The following is an 18,756-nucleotide window of genomic DNA, read 5'->3' as shown; positions in this document are numbered from 1 at the left end:
TCTCGGTAAACCGCTGAGATGGAGAAGTCTCAAATGAAGCAGTAGGCCAATAGATGCTTCTCCTTTACAAAGTGGCATAAGCTAAATTATCACAGAGCCCATAAAATATTTGAAGTTTTCATTTCCTTTATATATTTGTATATGTATGCTCATGTGTATCGTGTGGTTATGTGTGTGCTAGACTGAACTTGTCAAAGTTAGAGCAATATTTGACAGTTAACTCTCTCTGTCTCCATTAGGTGGTTCCTGGGGAGTGAACTCACGTTGTCAGGATTGACAGTGAACCTTTTTCCCTACTGAACCACCACTTTAACCCTAATTATTTGAAATATGTTTAGTAATTGTTCGACAGTAAAAGCTGTAATTTCAAGATATTGTTTACCAACAGTATTTTTAGTGTTCATCATTTTAAAAAAGGTAATTGGCTTTGTTGGCCATACCAGTGATATAATTTATTACATCACAGAGATGATGTTTTTCATTCATTTGTTCATATATTGTGAGAAAGGATCTTGCTATGCTATTCATTCTGGCTATCCCAGAAGTCACTCACTAGGGCCAGAATGGCCTCACACTCTTGGCTGTCTTCTCATCTGCAGCATCATGATTGCAGGATAGCAAGTATGCGCCACCACACCTCTTGGCACTCTCTTTCCTTCTTTAATCAAGTGCATTCTTTCCTTGACGTCATTGCCTTCAGCAGTGAGCTGTCTCATCAAAAGTTTCTTGCTCTGCATTTCTCACAGTTAGTACATGAAGACCCATAACACTAACTTTTCAGATGGATTATTTCTTACAGCTGGGATTTCAGCTTAAAGTATACGCATTATTGGTGACAAACTCTAAAATTAATGTGTTTCAGTAAAAAATTATAATCACCAACATAATCCTTCAAGAGTTTGACAAATACCATTTTCCAACCTATTTTCCAAAAAATTACATCTCAGGAATAAAAAAGAAAACCACTATTCATCTACTTATGAAGAAATTTAATTTTATTCGAATATACAATTTAATCTTTATAGAAAGGAGAACCATGAGATTTTTTAAGGCTAGCCACAATCACAGATTTAAATAGAGTGAAATTGAACCCAATGAAAATGACAAGAACTATACGCCATTATCTCCGATGTTCTTCAGGCATGAACTAGAAGACTTGTAATCCTATCCCAACATTTACTACCTTGGTGGCTTTAAATGGATTAGCACAGTGACTTTTCTGTTAGAAAATAAGGTGATGTACAGTCTGCTAAGTCTTCTCACAATGCACTCATGAGAATAAAACAAATAGCATTGCAAAGAATATGTGCACTCATGTTCTGCCGACCTTGAGACCGCTGAAGATGTCCATGAGTCATCCTTTCCCATTCGTCTGCCCAGTTGCACTCTGAAAATGATGCATTCTCTATGTAGATTTTGGATTCTTCTTACCTTAGTTGTAAGTAACATATCATGGTAACAGTATATTCCAAAACATTCTGTTTTTTTATTACAGGTCTTTCCCCCATCTTATTGAACTGTGTGGTTTTCAGAGCTTTCAGCTGAAGGCAAATTATTGATTTCATATTCTGTATTTTTAAATGAGCTCAATTTTAAGGAAAAGACATATATTTTTCTCTTCATACAGAAATTACTCTTTAGCCCAAAAAGGGGTTATAAGTAAGATGGCAAATCAGACTATGATGGTTCATGGTCGACACTGATGCTGAACTCGTTATAGTCTTTGCTCTCCCAAAATAATTAAGATGCTTATCTTGTCTCATTCCATTTTTCTCTTCCTTTTCTTCATCTGTCTCTCCTTCTTCCCTTCTTCCCTTATACTTTTATTTCCTTTCCTGTCTTTATCTTCTTTGCGATTGACTTTAGCAGCCTAGGAAATAAGCAGCTGAAATGTAAGCATTTTCATGGCAAAAGAAGTTATCGCCTAAGAATGTAAATTTATAAAAGAAAGACATTCCCAAGTTTTTCTAATTTTAAATTGAGCAGAGGGTAAGATGAATAAATCACACCATGAATCTGATATCAACAGTAGTTTTCTATATTTTGTATATTAATATCTATAAAAATCTTCATGCATTGCATTTTGGCATTTAGCTTTTATCAAGAGAATAGGGGTTGCACAATTTCATGTGTCCCTTTAACTCAATACCTTTCCTATTTCAGCAGTAAGCTTGAACTGGATTACAGCAAAAGAGTAAAACACGAACAGTTTTTCCCAAATTTTAAAAGGAATTTTGGTTTCATTTGCATTTCATCCCAATCATTTGGGCTTTCAGTTATAAGTACATGCTCAACTTCTTTAACATGCTCTTGTTGCTATATTTGCTTTAGAATTGGTACTTGTCACATCACTTTGGGTTATCTGTGATGTGTTAGATGAGCTGTGTTCCAATCGCAGCTACTGTACTCATGGGTTTCCAAGGCCTGATACAGGCTCAAGTGTGAAGAATAGATTTTATTCATTTGGGACTCTGCTTGGGGTAACTTAACCACTGTGGATGAAATGAACCTTTCCAGGACAAAACTGGAGGCAACCTTTTAAGTTTGGGGTGTGCTGATGATTATAAGAAGGGTTTGCCTCTGGACCTCGGCCACCAGCGTTTGTTAATTGGCATAACTGGAAGGAAAATCAGGAGTTTTGTATCTTTATGACAGGCTGTCTTAGTGTGGGGGCAGAGTGGGGCACCGGGAGCTGAGCAATACTCCTCGAATGTCACAAGCCCATTAGAGACAGTAGACTACATCTTAAGAGGCAGAGGAAGGAAGCAGAATTGGAACCTTTGCAAAGTAACTGCTGTAATGGGCATCTAGGCACCTAGCCCTGTGTACTACCTTTAGGCTGTTACAGACAATAATTTTTGTTTGCAGAGTGAAACAGGCCTCTTAAAATATGGTGGAAGCTGTGAAACTTGTGTTGGTGGTTTAGCAAGTCTCTTGTGTGTATTTATATGGAGGGGTCAGAAACATGGTTTGAACTGAGACTATGAAGCTTTTGAAGGTTAAATCTGACTTTGAGAAGAGGTCTCCAAAGAGCATGACTAGAATTTGATCAAAGGGACAGTCTTGTCTATAGAATACCTTTCAGAGATTTTAAACCTTCAATTGCCTCAGTTTCCCGGTCTGTAAAGTGGGGGTAATCGTGCGTATGATATAGCAGTGCATTTGGAGGCTGAAATGAGTCAATTATGAAAAACGGTGACACGTAGTAAGACCTCAATAAATGCTCATGATCTGCCTCCCTCAGTTTAAAGTGGAGCGATCATGTCTGTCTACCTTATTGCGTTGTTTTAAACAGCACAGTAGTAGGAAAACACTAACTCGTGCTTGATACACAGGTATCAAAGCATAACTCTAGAAGTAGCAGCAGGGATTATAGGAGTCACAGAAAATGTAGGTTCTAAATTTCAAAAATCACATGATGGTAAAAAAAGAACACCAAGGTTACTGTTTTTAAGACAGTAGTATTTTATAATATCAGTTTTGAACATTATAATAACATTTATAAATAATTTTACGCATGATTGTTCATGGTTTTAAGATGCTTAGACCCTGTTTTCTCTGTATGTATCACAGGATCTATGTACAACGCTCCTTGTTCCCACATTTCTGTGGCTGTCTTGTGCAACTGGTAACATTTCACCACACATTTTCTAGCAGAGGTTTAAAAAGTGAAACTATTTTATCAACTGAAAAATGTCATAAAGTAAGGAGTAACAATGACCAAATCATATCTGTATAATTTTCCAAATTTTATGATACTTGTTTTATGTATTCCAACCTCTTTGTTTTCTAAGATAGGGGTTAAAAATTAGGTTACATGCACGATTTTTAGCTGCTAACTGTACAGTTTGAGACACTCAGATGATCTGCATCCACGTTGCTGGGGTCTGTTGATTCTGGCACTTTGCAACAGTAATGTCTGAAGGATGAATTATTGACTGAGTGCAGCTATGTCTGTATCAACCATAACACACACTTCAATGCATACAGATTTCCAGCTAGGTCTTCTTCATAGGCCTGCTGTTGTCCAGTTCAAGCTTTTATTACTCGATTTCTCGTTTCACTTCTTTCTTGTTTAGAAATAGGGTCTTGCTACGATATGCAGGCTGGTTTGAATTTCTGGGCTCAGTCCCCCTGGCGCGTTTCCAGAGTAGTTGGGACTATATGCATACACCGGCACACCTCGCTCACTGAAGAATTTGATGCTACTGTAAACAATATTAAAAGAGGAGGAGTAATCATTTTGATAAAGGAACAATTACTGGGAAAGGAAGACTAATTTGAGATTATGTTGATTTCTTCAATGAATAACATGAACATTTAAAGTAAGAGAATAACCATATGCAACGTTCTATCTAAAACCAACTTTTGCTGTTAAGCTGCGTGGTAATTAATGTTTGTGGCATATATAAGATGATATAGGAAATTACTTAATTTGATGAATAGCGAAGATGGTCAGAACTACCTCTGATGTAGTTCTGATTTTAACTCAGATGTGTCTTACATATTTTTAGAAAAGTGTCTAATATGTTGCCTTTTAACTGTGACCATGCTAGAAGTATCACTCAGGATGATGACCCTTGTAAGTGGGCTTCAAAATTGTTTATGAAAGCACAGTATAAAGCATTTTAGTGTCTCTAAGGTACTCAGACTCAGCTTTTCTATGAACGTATTGCCCAGTCTTCGCCAGGCATTCTCACCTCGCTGGAGTGAATGCTTCCCCTTGGGTCTTAGAAGCCATGCATCCCGTAGTAATCATTTCAATCTTCTTAGTCATTTAAAATGGATTTTGTTTATTTCTCTTTTTAACAGTCTGACACATACTTCTGCATGGCCATGCGTCTGCCTGTGGAGGAAGAAGCCTTCGTGAGTAAGTACTCTTTGGATAGTGGGGGACGGGAGAACAGCAATTTGAAATCAGTAAAAGGTTCTCTTTGGTGCTTATGAGTGTATTAATCTTCTCCTGTCAGTTTCCAAAATGCATTTATCATGCCTAATGCGAAAAGAAACTACAGGCAGCTGCTGGAGACAAGATTACAAACTGTATCCGGAGAGATTCACGAGCGGTGGTAGCGAAGGAGTTACGTGAAGATGTCAATAGTCACCAGTGCTGTGTGGTCCCATTTGTACAGTATTGGCTTTCTGTCTGTAGCTGGATTCTCAGTTCCTCTGCTCTTAACCAAACTGTTTACCTGATGTTCCTTGTCATAAATAGAGTACACTTAGAATCAACGTTGGGAAGTGTAATATTTTACTGGTCAGACACGTAGCTGGACAAAATAGAAAGGAAAAGAAGAGAGGGCAGAGAGAAGAAAGAAGGGAGAGAGCGTGGAAGAGAAGATCGGAGATAGAGAAAGAGGGTCCATTCTCTTACTTACACTGTTGGCTAAGGAGACTCTTAAATGACAGTCCTTCCCAGATGTGCCTTTCTGTCACCTAGAAGTGACAAAGCACCATCTTCCCATATAGATGGTCTTAAGGATCCCTTATGTCAGACTTTTAATATTTAGTGAAAACAAGTGATTGACACATTATTAGTGCTCTTTTCTTTTTCTTTTTGTTTTCTCCTTCTCTTTTCTGGCTTAAAATGTTGATGTTCGGACATTAATGGTAATGAGAGTTGTGCTTTGGTCCCATACAACTTATTTTCTCACGGACTGCCTGCAATGGCTGATTACTAAAATGTGGACAGTGTAGCCATGAGGCCGTCTGAGAATGAATTTTCATGAGGTGCTTCCCGCAGGAATGTCCATTATAGACCTGGCTGTAATAACGACGGCAGAAAACAACCCTGCAAAAACAGTCTCTGTACAGAATTGCTCAGTAGTTGCTCTCCGAGAAAAACATCATGACAGGCTGAACATTGCCTGAAGGGTTTTTGGTGTAGTAGTTGGACATTGCCCAGAATAGGCTTAGGAAAGGCAGTGTTCCCCCAAGGCTAAACTGAGTAACTTTAAAAATAGAAAAACAACTTAAGGTCCTAATTATAGTTTTTTGAATAACCCCAAATGTAACTTAAAATATATTCATTCATATCCTCGTGTTGGCTGCCTAGGAGAGAAAAATATTTACCTATAAAATGGATTTTTTTTTTCTTCACCAGTATTACATTTGCTCTCTTTAAATTTAGGGATGGTTTTCATTCCTTCCTTGTCACACTTGCTTTATGGAGACGGCTATCCCGCACACCTGTGTAAATACAGTTGACGTAGGTCACAGCAGTATTAAGGGTTTCACCTTAACAGTTAGTGCTTTGTGTTTGGAGGCTGTGAGAAGCGTGTGGTTTTCAGGGCTGGTCACTCTCAGACTATAAATATGCCCTGGAATGTGTTAGTGCTGTCATGATATTAATGTGCTTTCTTTCACATAATTTAAAATTGTGAAGCACAAGTAAGTATATTCATTCAAGCAACTGAGAACTCATGGGCAATCCATGAAGTTCTGTGCTGTAACCAGGCTACCAACATTTCTTTATTTTAGTAGCTATCTCTCTTTTAAGATTAAATTGCTTTCAGTTTCAAGGCTGTCACCTAGTCTTCTAACATTTTTTTTTAGCATTTCTTCCTTTTTTATTACTAGAAGGATCTCATGCATATAGATTTTTCTTACCTGTTGGAAATGATGATTTCTATCAAGGTGAGTCCAGCAGGTAGCCTGTCACCAACATTCATTAGTAGCCCGTTCAGAGTATAAAGTGAAAAGCCAACTCTTAACACCAACTGACCATTTTTACAAAGGCATAAGTCATAGAAGGAGCTGGGTGCCAACACTTCATGGTGACTGGTGATTAGATGTACCATCTGAGAGTCCCAGCGTAGTCATTGTGGCTGTGTGTTACTGGAGCTAACCCGTTCTAATGAGGTCTGATGTCGGACGATCTCTGTACTTTCTTGTGTCTTGTTCCAGATTCTTAATCTCAGAATTTATCTCTTCTGATAAGTAAGACTTGATATAACTCATTGGCAACACTAGGTTGGATTTTCTTCTTTAGTTTTCTTTTTTTAAAATATGGGTTATAGCATATTTTGCTATTTGTTCTGTTTGCTCTTTCTCTTCTTAAGTTTCATGGCTCCTGGGAACAACACCCCCTCTATGCATGTGTATGCACATAGCACCCCACACACGCGTATACGCACTGTTATACAGAAAGAATTCTCAGTATTTGTGTTTCTGTGACTTACTTAACTCAGTTTTAAAAAGCGCACTTAATTATTGAGAAATACTATGTCCTTCATCATGAAATTAATGTACGTCTGTGGCGTAGTTTTAGACTCGTTCTAAAAGAATAGGTGTGAATTAAAATAGGTACTTACTCTAGCGATGACATGGAGTTTTATATTTGAACAAAATTAGACCTCTTTCTAAAACGTTGCTTTTGTTTATAAAAAGAAGTCAAAGACGTGCGTCGAGAGAGTTAGGGTAAATCTGCATTTGACCACTGACTGGTGCTGTCTGAGAGGCGTTTCACAGACACTCAGAGGAATCGGCTGTGACAGCTGCTCACTCAGCCAGGAAATTTGACTGTCATCTTCATCCACTTGCTGCCCTTCACGTGGGTGACCAGTAAATAAATGTGTCTTTTCCTTAGTGAATGATGGCAGGTCCCTACCCATCTGATAACTCCGTGCAAATGAGGAAAACGTTGCTGAGCTTCGAAATAAACGAAATTGCATACGTAATGAATCATTGCTTCTCTTCTCCCTGGGCCCTTACATTGATTGTCACGCAACCCCTATTCCAGAATTGCACTATTGGAATAGAATATTTCCAGATGTGAGTTTTCTTAAGCAGCATTTCCGCTGAGGTGAAAACTACAGAAATGGTCTGGTTTGGATGGTGCTGTACAAAAACCACCAGATGCTGTGCCAGCAAACCCAAGGTCTAGCAAGCTGCAGTGCTTAGACGCACATTTTTGGCTTTAAGAACAGTAAACTAGAAGAGTGTGTGCATACCTATGTCCTTATGACCTTCTGATTCCAAACAGGTGGCTGGGTATCTCCTCCTCCCTTACTAGAATTTTATCCAACATAAAGTCCATAGCCTTCTGACTCGCAGGCGAATACTCAGAGCCTTCCAATGGGCACCATCAGGAGGTCTCCCAGCTTGTTGTTGGTGTTCTTTAGTGAAAGCTACCATTGAAAACACAAATAAAGCAAAGGATGCGAACAGTCTCAAGTGAGTGGATAGAGCCTCACTTTTTCAGTTTTAATTATGAAGTGAACATTGTCGCTGAACCTTTTCTCAGGATATTTTTGAATGTCCTTAGTCCTTTAGCTGCCAAAACAGCCATGTTTCTGACCTGACTATACTTGATAGCTCTTAGACTTCGCTCGGGTAGTAAGAAATATAAGACTGGAAGTAGGAACCAGTTGATTGTATTTTATAAATCTAACTGTAGGGAAGTCTTTAAAGATAATAGCGTAGTCCACTTGGGGAAATTCCCAAGAGGAAAGTAGGCAAGTTTTGATCAGGGCCTGAAAAATTGGCCTATTGGCCTATATACAGGGGTGAGGAATAACACAGGGGCCACCCAGAATGAGCACCAAAGAACTCACTGAGCACAGCTATGAGAAGCGGTGTTGAAGTGGTTAAAAGTGAGTGGCAGCTAGACCGCTGCCTTCAAATGCCAGCTTCACCATGTTCTGACTGCATGATGAGGGACAAGTTACTACACGGCTCTACTTAAGACTCATCTATTTGTGAGGAAAGACTTCGCTCATAGTGCTGAGGAGACAGTGGTTCCCAACCTTCCTGATGCTGCAGCCTTTAATACAGTTCCTCATGTTGCAGTGACCCCAACCATAAAGTTATTTTCATTTCCGCTTCATAACTGCACTTTTGCCACTGTTGTGCATCATGATGTAAATAACTGATACGCAGGATACCTAACATTTGACCCCCATCCACTGGTCAAGACCCACAGGTTGAGAACCACTGCTTTATGAGAACTAAGCGTGTGTCTGGCAAGGGTACCACACGATGAATGTTGGCAAGTGTAACAGCTGGGGAGCTAGGTTGTCTTTCAGAGGGCAGAGGGTGTGTACAGTGTTAGTGTGCTCAAGTCCGAGGTAGGAAATGGCCCAGTATTACGAATGTCCTTAGAAGGCTAGAATAGGAATATAGGTTTCATTCTGTAGGAAGTAAATCAAGGACCACTAAAGCAATAACATACAAAAATAGAACTTAACGATGCTTATGCCATTTTCTGTCTTACAGCTTGGCTGATAAAATCTATTTGTTGATTCTTTTGTTCATTCTCCCGTTACCATTAAAGGCCGTTTTGAATGGAAGTTTAATTCCTTCTTTATACTGGACTTGTTCATTCATCAGGATTATTGCAATTGCAGTTTATGTTCAATGTGTTTCTTGGTGAATTCTCCAACAGCAGCTGACAGCCCCCATAAACTACGTTACAGATTTATTATAAAGCGTACATCATTGTCCTTCTTGATAAGCATTAATGACAACTGTCTACTAAGCTTACTGTGTAAAAGTCTTCCATTGGAAAGTCCTTTAGTATAGGATTTGTAGCATTGCCCTATGTGATTGGGTAGCCGACAAAAGACCGCTAAGGTACGCTTCAGGCCTCTCACACGCCATCAAAGAACTGTGGAGCCGAGACTTTCACAGCTGTGGGTTTTTTTTTTTAACTGAAATATTATGGGCATTAAGGTTCATCAGCTCCTACGTTTAAATTACTCTTCAGAACAAGCCCTCTTCAGTTCCCTGCAGCAGTTTTGAAGTGTAATCTTTATTTAGTCCATGTGAAGAAATGCTTAAGGGAGTAATATTAAGAACTGGGGGATTTCTTTTCCAATAACACCTCATATTGCTCAGTTTCTTAGGCTGTATACTTCCCTAGTTCTGGTGAGCATGGCTTGAATCACTAGAATATTAATATAATAAATCATATGCTTACTTATTTTATTTTTGAGGGGGCAGACACTGTGATGCCTGGGTGGGGGTCAGAGGGCAGCTTCTGGAAGCTCTTTTTACCATGTGGGTTCTAGGCACCAAACGCAATTTGTCAGGCTTGGCAGATAACGCCTTTGGCTGGTGACCAACGTCCGGTATCTCTGCTCTTTAACGTAGCTACAGATTCAATCCAAAGCCACTCCATGTGTGTTTTCATACTGCTCCTCCAGAAACATGGCGCCATCTAGGACAAAGCTGTAGGAGTGTCTTACTTGGATAACTAGGAAAGCTCGGGTTTCATCTTTAGAACTTGTTTTACAATTTTATTCTCAGAGAACCCTTACTCTGTAAAATTAAAAGACAAAAGCAATCTAAAATGAGCTAAGAGTAGTTAACCAAAACCTGAAAATGTATACACTGTTTTAGTCGGCTACTAAAAGCGTGACTGTAATTAGGATCACCTAAGATAGACAAACCTTCTACCCCGGGACTAAAACCCAAGCTTACATTATTTTAGCAAACTCCCTAGGTAATTCTGAGTTATAACCCAGGCTGAAAAGTATTGCTGAACAAAATTATTTGACAGCATCTAGTAATATCCGTAGTATACGAAAACCAATTATTTATACCTAATCATCCCACTGGGAAGAAATAGAAACAGACTTAAAAAAGAGGTATACCAATAGTTTTACACACACATGCACACACATGTGCACGCACACACACACACACACACACACACATACTCGACTATGTCCGATAGGTAAATAAATATCTAAGGTTGGTCGTTTTCCTCAAATGCACAACCTTAGCAAAAAAAAAAAAAAGCTAATGTAGCCATTTCCATTTGGAACAGTGTTGCTTATATGTACATGGAAATCTTCCAGGTCCTTGCTTCCTCCTCAAGGCTGAGTGTGTTCTTCAGGGCGTTTCCAAGTCAGGAGTTCAATGTATCCAGTTTGACATGTAGGCCTAGACCTCCTGGAAATCCACTTGGAGAAATGGAGAGAAAACTGAGTGTTCAATGAAAGTTTCTCTCAGGTCACAGTCTTGGAAATGTGTACCGCCCCGGCTGCAAACTGATGTTAGCTAAAAGAGGCTGTAAATCCCGGGAACTTCATGCAGTTAAAACAGACTTTGCTTGGAGCTCCAGAAATAGAGCTCATTGTCTGTCTGTCTTAATGTTCTTCCCACACATACTACTGTCTTTCAGTTGGGGTGACATCACCCTTCGGGGAGTCCTCCTACCTGCTCATTTCCCTGTCAACTTCCTCCTTTCATTGATAGGTCTGAGTTACTACTTTGAAGTCTTTTTCCTTCCAAGGTGATTAGTCCCCAGGGCTTACCTACACAATTCTCCATGCTCAGAGACATCAAGAGGCCTTCACCGTTAGCGTCATTTCCCAGTAAACCACTGTTATCTTATTGCCCACCTGGAAGACTGATGGTGGTTGCTATCTAATCAGCTATAGGACTCGCTTACATTCCCACGAGGCTGTGTTCTGAGTGATGCCACCCTTCCAAGGTTTTGTTTGTTCTGCCTGCTGGAAGAGTACACTCACGTGGCACTTTTTTCTTTATTGACTCCCTCCTCCTTTTCCCTGGCATCCTTTCTTTCTTTGGCATATGATAGGACGTCAGGGGATGAGGAGGAAGGGAGCGGTTTCTCTGAAGATAGGATTTTATGTTTGTAAACTTTGTTTCTTGTTCTGCTGAGATCTCCAAAATCACGTGTATGTCTTCTGTTCAGTGGACGTTAACCCTATGCACAGGGGGTGGAGCCTTGGCATTTCTATAGGAAGTAGGGACTATAGAAATATATAAAACCAGCCTTGGAAATGAACCTGTCAAACTCTCTTTGCCCATTTGTTGCCTTTAGGTGGAATTTTATAAGCTCTACATTATTGTAAGTCATCTGCTGTTTGCTTGAGATTTACATTTCAATATGACTTCTTTCAGCTGGAGGTATTTTTCATTTCAGTTTGCAGTGGACTGTAGTTTGAGCTATAATTATAAAAATACTTAGGTATATTTTTCATTAGACTATGAAAAAGGATGCCTGGCCTCATGTTTTTCACCTTGTGCCCATAATTTCTTTAGCATTTAAATTAAATCTTGAATTTCAGGATGAATCTATGACTCTGGAAGAATAAGGCTGTGGTGGGTGTTTTTTATTTGTTTTAGTATAAGTTTTATAAGTGGGAACTGTGGAATTTTCTTTTGCAACTGCTTAATAATAGACATTTCTCATTTTAGAAATAAAACCATACTTACAGCTAGTAAAGCTTTGGTGTAAAGCAAGTAAGTACTATGTACAGAAGTATGTCAGGCTGAGGTTTTAAAAGAGATGGCTGGAGAATTTGTGCTTTACTGAACACACGGTGTCAGAAGGTCCTGGGGTTTAAGCAGATGCCTTTACTGAACACAGGGGGTCAGAAGTCCCTGGGGTTTAAGCAGATGCCTAGGCACCCCCATTGTCCTTCTCTTTGTAAAAAGCCCAGGCAGAGCTTATTGCTGCCTTCATAAAAGGATCCTGCTCATCTGCATCTTTTTAGGAGAATTACTGATGACTCACCTTTTTCTCCATAAAAAGGTGGGGCGGTGTTCTCGCCTTGTTTCTCAGGGAAGCCCTCATAACATTAATATAAAACAGTTCAACTGATGTGTTCTAAAGGAATCCTGACTGCCCAGGGCTTTCTCTGTCCCTTTGTCCCAAGCCTTCTCCCAGGTTCCTACTTCTGTCCGCCCCACAGCTCTGCATTTCATCTGCAAGTGACTTCCACAAAGTGATTTCTCTCTCCCTCCCTGCCCGCCTGTCCCCAAGAGTCACAGTTCCAACTCTGCTGCTTGTGTACACCTGAATGTGTAACCGATGCCTGAATCTCAAATTGTCAGGGATCTAAAACCTTAATTCCTGGAATAAGCTACACATAGTTTTGTTGGTTGTTAACCAAAGTCTCGCAATGATTCAATGGTAAGAAAACTAGCTACTCCCTAGTAAAATAATCTAAGGGGATGAAAACAACACAGGTTATACAAGAGACCAGGAATGAGATTCATTTTTGAAAACCATTCACAGTTTGTCATGGCTACATTTTTTTTTTTGGATGGGAGGATAAGTGCAGAAAAGGGGCTGGAGAAACGAACAGAGCCATCAGTGAAGAGCAATTGCTCTTTCAGGGGACCTGAGTTCCCTTCTCAGCACCCAAGTTGGGCAGTTTACCTGAAAGTCCAGTTTCAGGGAGTCTCACGCCCTCTACTGGCCTTTGTAGGCAACTGAAAACACGTGGCATCTATTCATTAGACTCACACAAATGAAAAGAAAAATAGATGGTTTTAAAAGTATAGATGTCCATAGAGTGATACCATTTGAGAATTATGAAACATAAAATTACTGATTATATATTATACCAACGTAAACTTAAGTTGAATAAAAGACAAATAATGACAACTGCTTCTACCTTAAAGCTTTTTTGTTTTGCTTCTGACAAAAAAGGAACCAGAGAGGTTCCTGGGAAGATTCTGGAAGAGAGCAAGGAAGCATTGTCCTTCATGTGAGAGTGGCCAGAACAAGCAGACACCCTTTTCTCTCCTCTGCTTCTCTTGCTAGCAAACTATGACAAATTACGAGCTGTTGAAACTTTCAATTTATTCTTTATGTCCAAAACAGCTTCAATCTCCCAGTTCCATTGTATTCTTTATTTAGCGACAGCAGAGCCTCAGGTGATAGTTAAGTCCGAGTTCTAGGCAGCCTCTTTGTTATGTTTTAAGTGGTGCCGTGAAAGCCCCAGGATTTGGTTTTTAAGCTTTAAATTTTTGTTTACAGGGCAGTAAATAAAATGCTTCCAATCTCTTGTGAAAACTGTAAATTGGGTGGCCCAGAGTATGCGTCCCGTGCTTCCTGACCTACCAGAAAATCTGGTGCCACAGTCTGATGCAGAATGTTTTTATTCGATAAATACTCATGCCTCTGTATGTATTTTAGCAAAAAATGATGCTTTATTTCTTTTTCCCCAGCGTCAAATAAAAATAGGCAAAAGGTACCTTAAGACACACTTGCCATTAGACAACTTAGGGTTTTCGTGTGAACTGGTGACACATAAGTGCTACATCACAGTAGCATGGTCAGCGAGGACAAGTCCCTTCCAGATGGGAGCCAGAGTTCATTATCAGCCATTGGTAACACAGCTTTGAAAATGTCCGGATTCTGCACTGCCTTTTTCTTATTGTAGTATCTTCCACTGCTGATTCTGGAAGGAAAAGAGACATCCCATTCCATAAATATCAGGATTATTTTAGCCAGTGCACTCAGTTCATCTCGGATAAAATTGTATTTCTATATCTTTATAAAGATACATTTGCACACATATCTTTGTTTCTGCAGGAAATTGTGTGTGTGTGTGTGTGTTTTGCATTGCACAATGACGGCTCTTGCTATTTAAAGTGACACAGATATGTTCTGAATCGTTCTCATGTTTTCACTGCTCTCTGTACCTTTTGTTGGACTACACCACGGTGCAGTGTTTCTGGTACATAGCACTCGGCCGAAAGTGGGAAGGAAATATATTGTGGCGAAAATAGCCTGGAGCATTCACACTATGCCTGCGTAATGCACTCACTGCATTAAATGGGACCGTTCACTTTCAAACGCGCGTGTTAATAGCAGTCTTTGCCAGCCTGGTAATTATTATTTTCTCTTTTTAATGTGCCATAGTTTACTATATCCCTACATCAAATTATTAACTCATACTCATCTTGAAGAATGTCAAATATCGGGGCATTTGGCCATTGACACATCAAAGCATCATGGTTATATAGCGATCCAAACTGTTCAAAGACGTAGTCTCTTGTGAGGGTGCCACACCGATGTAGAACTTGTATTCACACTTGTGTATCATTTTCTCATGACAGTTGACTTCAAACCACGTGCCAGCATGGATACCGTCCATCATATGCTACTTTTTGGATGCAATATGCCTTCGTCCACGGGAAGTTACTGGTAAGGCTTAGTGGGCTCCCACTAGAGTGTAAAGGATTCGTGTAAGGGCTTTGCAGTTGATTAACACGTGAATACCCCTGTTCGTTGGCATCATGTGGCTATCCGAATTATTCAGTCCACTGTGGAGAATATCAGCCTTTGTCACTGATTAAATGTCCCCATGGAGCATGGAAATTGAGATTACTGATACTCTGATATCAGTTTTTGTGCGGTTCATGGTTGCACTCCCGAAAGCATGGTAGTTCTGTTCATGGTGATTTCTTGTGTCCCGTGCACTGTGCCACATCGTCTGTATGTATCATTTCCTTTACCCTAATTTCTCTGCAAAGCAAGCGTTTTTATTCACACTTCACAGACAAGAAGCTGGAATGTCAAGTTTTCTAATTGACTCAGGGAATCAGCTGCCTGGAGTACAGGCATGTCTTAAAATGTCCGATTCCAAAGTCCTGATATTTTCAGTTTGACTTTGCTGTTTGATGTTTATTGATGGCGCTATTGCGGTTTTAGGAATGATTTTAATCACACTGGTGAGTCTTCTTATTGCGCCACGATTATCAGTAAGCCGTTATGAAATGCTAGTCACAGAAAGGTGGTAGATGACGTGGGGGAAGGACCACAGTGCTCTGTTCCATTTTGTTCTTCATTGTGTATTGACGATCTGTGAAGTCTGAAAATACCAATGCATTCTAAGCCTCCTATGTTTTTTCACCGCCAATCGGAATCACTGTGAAGTGTTTAGCAGTCCAGAGTGAGTGCCCTGTTTGGCCGTACACTGAGAAGGGGTTTGTTTTGATGTCTTGCTCCTACACAATCATGTAGAGTAAAGAACCTTTCTCAGTGTATCCTGATAGTCACTAGTCTGGGGTGAGGCTTGCGGTAGCGGCTTTCTAGTCATATTGATAATAAGCAATCGTAATGTGTGTTTGGAACTTTGAAAAGCACAAGGCAATTAGTGGAAATCTCCACGGACCAAGTGCCATCAAAGCTTTTGTTAATAGGCTTAAGTTATTTGATGTAATGGGCATATCACATAGGAACCAAACTCATGTGACTAGGTTTATATAAAAAATGGAATTAGAAAAAATGGCCGCTAATGCCCTTTGATAGCAACATTTTTTATTTTATCTCTTTAGCAAATTTTTGTAAGTAAGATCCCACATTGGAAGATTATTCTTTGACAGTCATTTCTGACTGGAATTAGAAAAATAGCAGCTAATGCCTTTTGATAGCAACATTTTTATTTTATCTCTTTAGCAAATTTTTATAAGTAAGATTCCACATTGAAAGATTATTCTTTGACAGTCATTTCTGAGTCTTCTACAAATTGCACCCTTTGTGTGCTTTAAAAAATATTCCTTTTGTAATTAGCAGAATAGTCTTTTAGATTGGGATTTATTAACCAGCGAGAAAGAATGTAAGCTCTTTGTATGTGCTTCGGCTTCATCTTGCCTGCAGGGATGATGTTATGATGCTAACCACTAAAACTTTATATAAGATGCAGGTTTTCTGTTTGCTGTTCTCATATAAAGGAAATGCCAAAGCAGTCATATTATTTTGGCCCTTTAAATATTTATTGGTATTCTTAAACATGCCATTTTGAAGCTTTATATATAAAATATGGTACCCAAGACTTCCAGATTTGGTTGGGGGGGGATGTTAAGAAAATACCAGTGAAAGTGGAATGGTGTGGTGATCGCCGTGACTGTGTATGTTGTTTTATTAAAATTAATATTTGAAAGACAACAGAAAAGAATGAAGAAGCAGCAAACCCATTGCTGGATGCCCTGCGGAGGCCTCTTAGCTTATTTGGTTCATTGATTTTTAGATCAATGTTAGGTCAATCATAAAACCTCTTTTATGCTAATGTTTCAAAATTCTATAAGTAGGCATAACATACCTTCTGTGAATCTGCCGAGGAAGGCGAGACCACCAGAAGCTAGAGTCGTGTGCAAAGGTGGACTCTTGTCAGGATGACGCACCACTGAGTAACTAGGATTTTGTGGGACACTGATTCTGCATCATTTTAAATGTAATTTAAAATATCTGCCTGGTCGTTCACATTCTCATTTCATCTATATATTTGTAATAATTGGCTCTGTAACCATAAAACAAGGAAAATAATTGATACTATTATTCATCTTCTTTTAGCCAAGTCTAGAGTCTTCATTTAACATTTAATAGTAGATATAGGAGCTTTTCAATATGCAAAGTAGAAGACATGCATTAAGTAAAGCTGCCCTACTCACTCTGATTTTACAGTCTAGCCTTGCAGTTCGTTTAAAGTTAATATAGATTATTTTCTCTCCAGTGTCTGGCAAGCTCCATTCCTCTCTTTAAAAAATTAGAATTCATGGCACTTCATGGGCCGAACTTGTAGGTGGCTTCAAAGGACGTTGTGCCTCCCGCCCCCACCGCCTCACAGGCTCTGCACTAGAGATGGTCTGTGGTGTTTTCCCATCGTTTGCCCTCCTGTGCTCCCATCTGGATCACACTAACACCCAAAATATGTCCAGGTCCAAAATTCTGTATTCTTTTCTGAAATTTGAACAATGAGACTTACCATATTCATTTTAAGTTGCAATTCTGTTATCCAACTCTTCCAAGACAGAAGGCATGTAAATAAAGGCTCTCCAACTCTCGGGTGATTTTCAGTGTGATATCTGTCCTGATTTTTGATGCTTAGTAATATCGATCATCAGTTTATGCGCTAGAAAATTCCTCAGGGAACGCAAAGCTATTTTAACAAAGTGTAAACACCTAATAAGATATGTATAATTTCTAGCAGTCAAGCTTGTATTTCCTGTTGTCTGTTTGCTCCTGAGATCCAGTACTGTCCTTCCCTCCCCAGTGCCCGTTTCTCATGAGGTTTTGTTTGCACTGCCAGCTCACTGGCAAATGGATCTTTAATATAGAAAGCATTTTTCCCCTGAAATTATGAAGTTATAATTCATCCTCTGTCTTCAGGCAGCACTTTTAATACGGAGGCAGAGAGCCGTTCTGATGTTTCACCGTGGAGCTGCCCTCCTTTGCTCTTTGTAATTGCCTCTTTCTACTGTTCATTAAAATATATTTACAGTTATATTAAGTTTACATGAAAATAGTAGACACAGCATGAAGCAGTTTTCATTATGGAGTCATTTTAATTTTAAAGTTTTTTTTCCCTTCCACACACATTCTAGTCTTTTGTGTCTCATTCCAAATTAGCAGCTCACACTGTTAATGTGTCTAGTTAATTATATGCATGTACGCTTAAATTGCATACGTTGATGCAAACCTTTTAATATACTGTGGGGTGGTCTCTTTATGGTTCTAGTGGGCCTGATGCTCAATTCCAAATTAACATACCTCTGGAGGATGCAAACAGGGACCAGCTGATGGGAAAGCAAACTCTCTGACGAGCTATGTCAAGAAGGCAGAAGTATTTGTCCCATGTAATCTAATACCTTCAGATGCCCGCCTGTTAATACGGAAGACAATTAGCCATATTTAGAGACCAAGAATGAGGAATAGCAGGAACATGGGAATGAGTCTAAGCAAGTACACTACTCGCCACATCTCCAGCCCCGCTCTTAGGGATGAAAAAGAAAATGTAGATTACATGCACTCACGCATTTAAATGTACAGACCTGTACTAATAACTACTAAATATGCAGGTCTTGGAAAATAAAGTTTGCATTGTTCTATTCTGTGAATTCATTACTACACTTTCATTCTTATATTAGTGATTTTGTCAATAAGTAGTTGTTCACTGAGAGTTTCAAGATTTGAAGAAATATAATAATTTTTATTTAAATGAGTTACTAGCTTTGGGGGTAATAGCTTTAGAGAGCTATTTTTTTTAA

General features: G+C 39.3%; 1 protein-coding gene across 12 annotated transcripts in view; it reads left to right on the top strand.

The window, feature by feature from the left end:
* Positions 1–18,756, top strand: part of Pam (peptidylglycine alpha-amidating monooxygenase) — a 299,077-nt gene that overhangs the window by 159,505 nt on the left and 120,816 nt on the right. For all 12 annotated transcript variants that reach the window (XM_075951994.1, XM_075952000.1, XM_075952003.1 and 9 more), the window contains 2 exons: positions 4,813–4,870; positions 14,827–14,914. In XM_075951994.1, the coding sequence (XP_075808109.1) occupies positions 4,813–4,870; positions 14,827–14,914 (146 nt within the window). The remainder of the gene's footprint in view (positions 1–4,812; positions 4,871–14,826; positions 14,915–18,756) is intronic.

Source organism: Microtus pennsylvanicus, chromosome 17 (genome assembly GCF_037038515.1).
Source record: "Microtus pennsylvanicus isolate mMicPen1 chromosome 17, mMicPen1.hap1, whole genome shotgun sequence".
In the NCBI taxonomy this organism is placed as follows: Eukaryota; Metazoa; Chordata; class Mammalia; order Rodentia; family Cricetidae; genus Microtus; species Microtus pennsylvanicus.
Note: the sequence above shows the minus strand (reverse complement) of the source record. Positions and strands in the feature narration are given on the sequence as shown.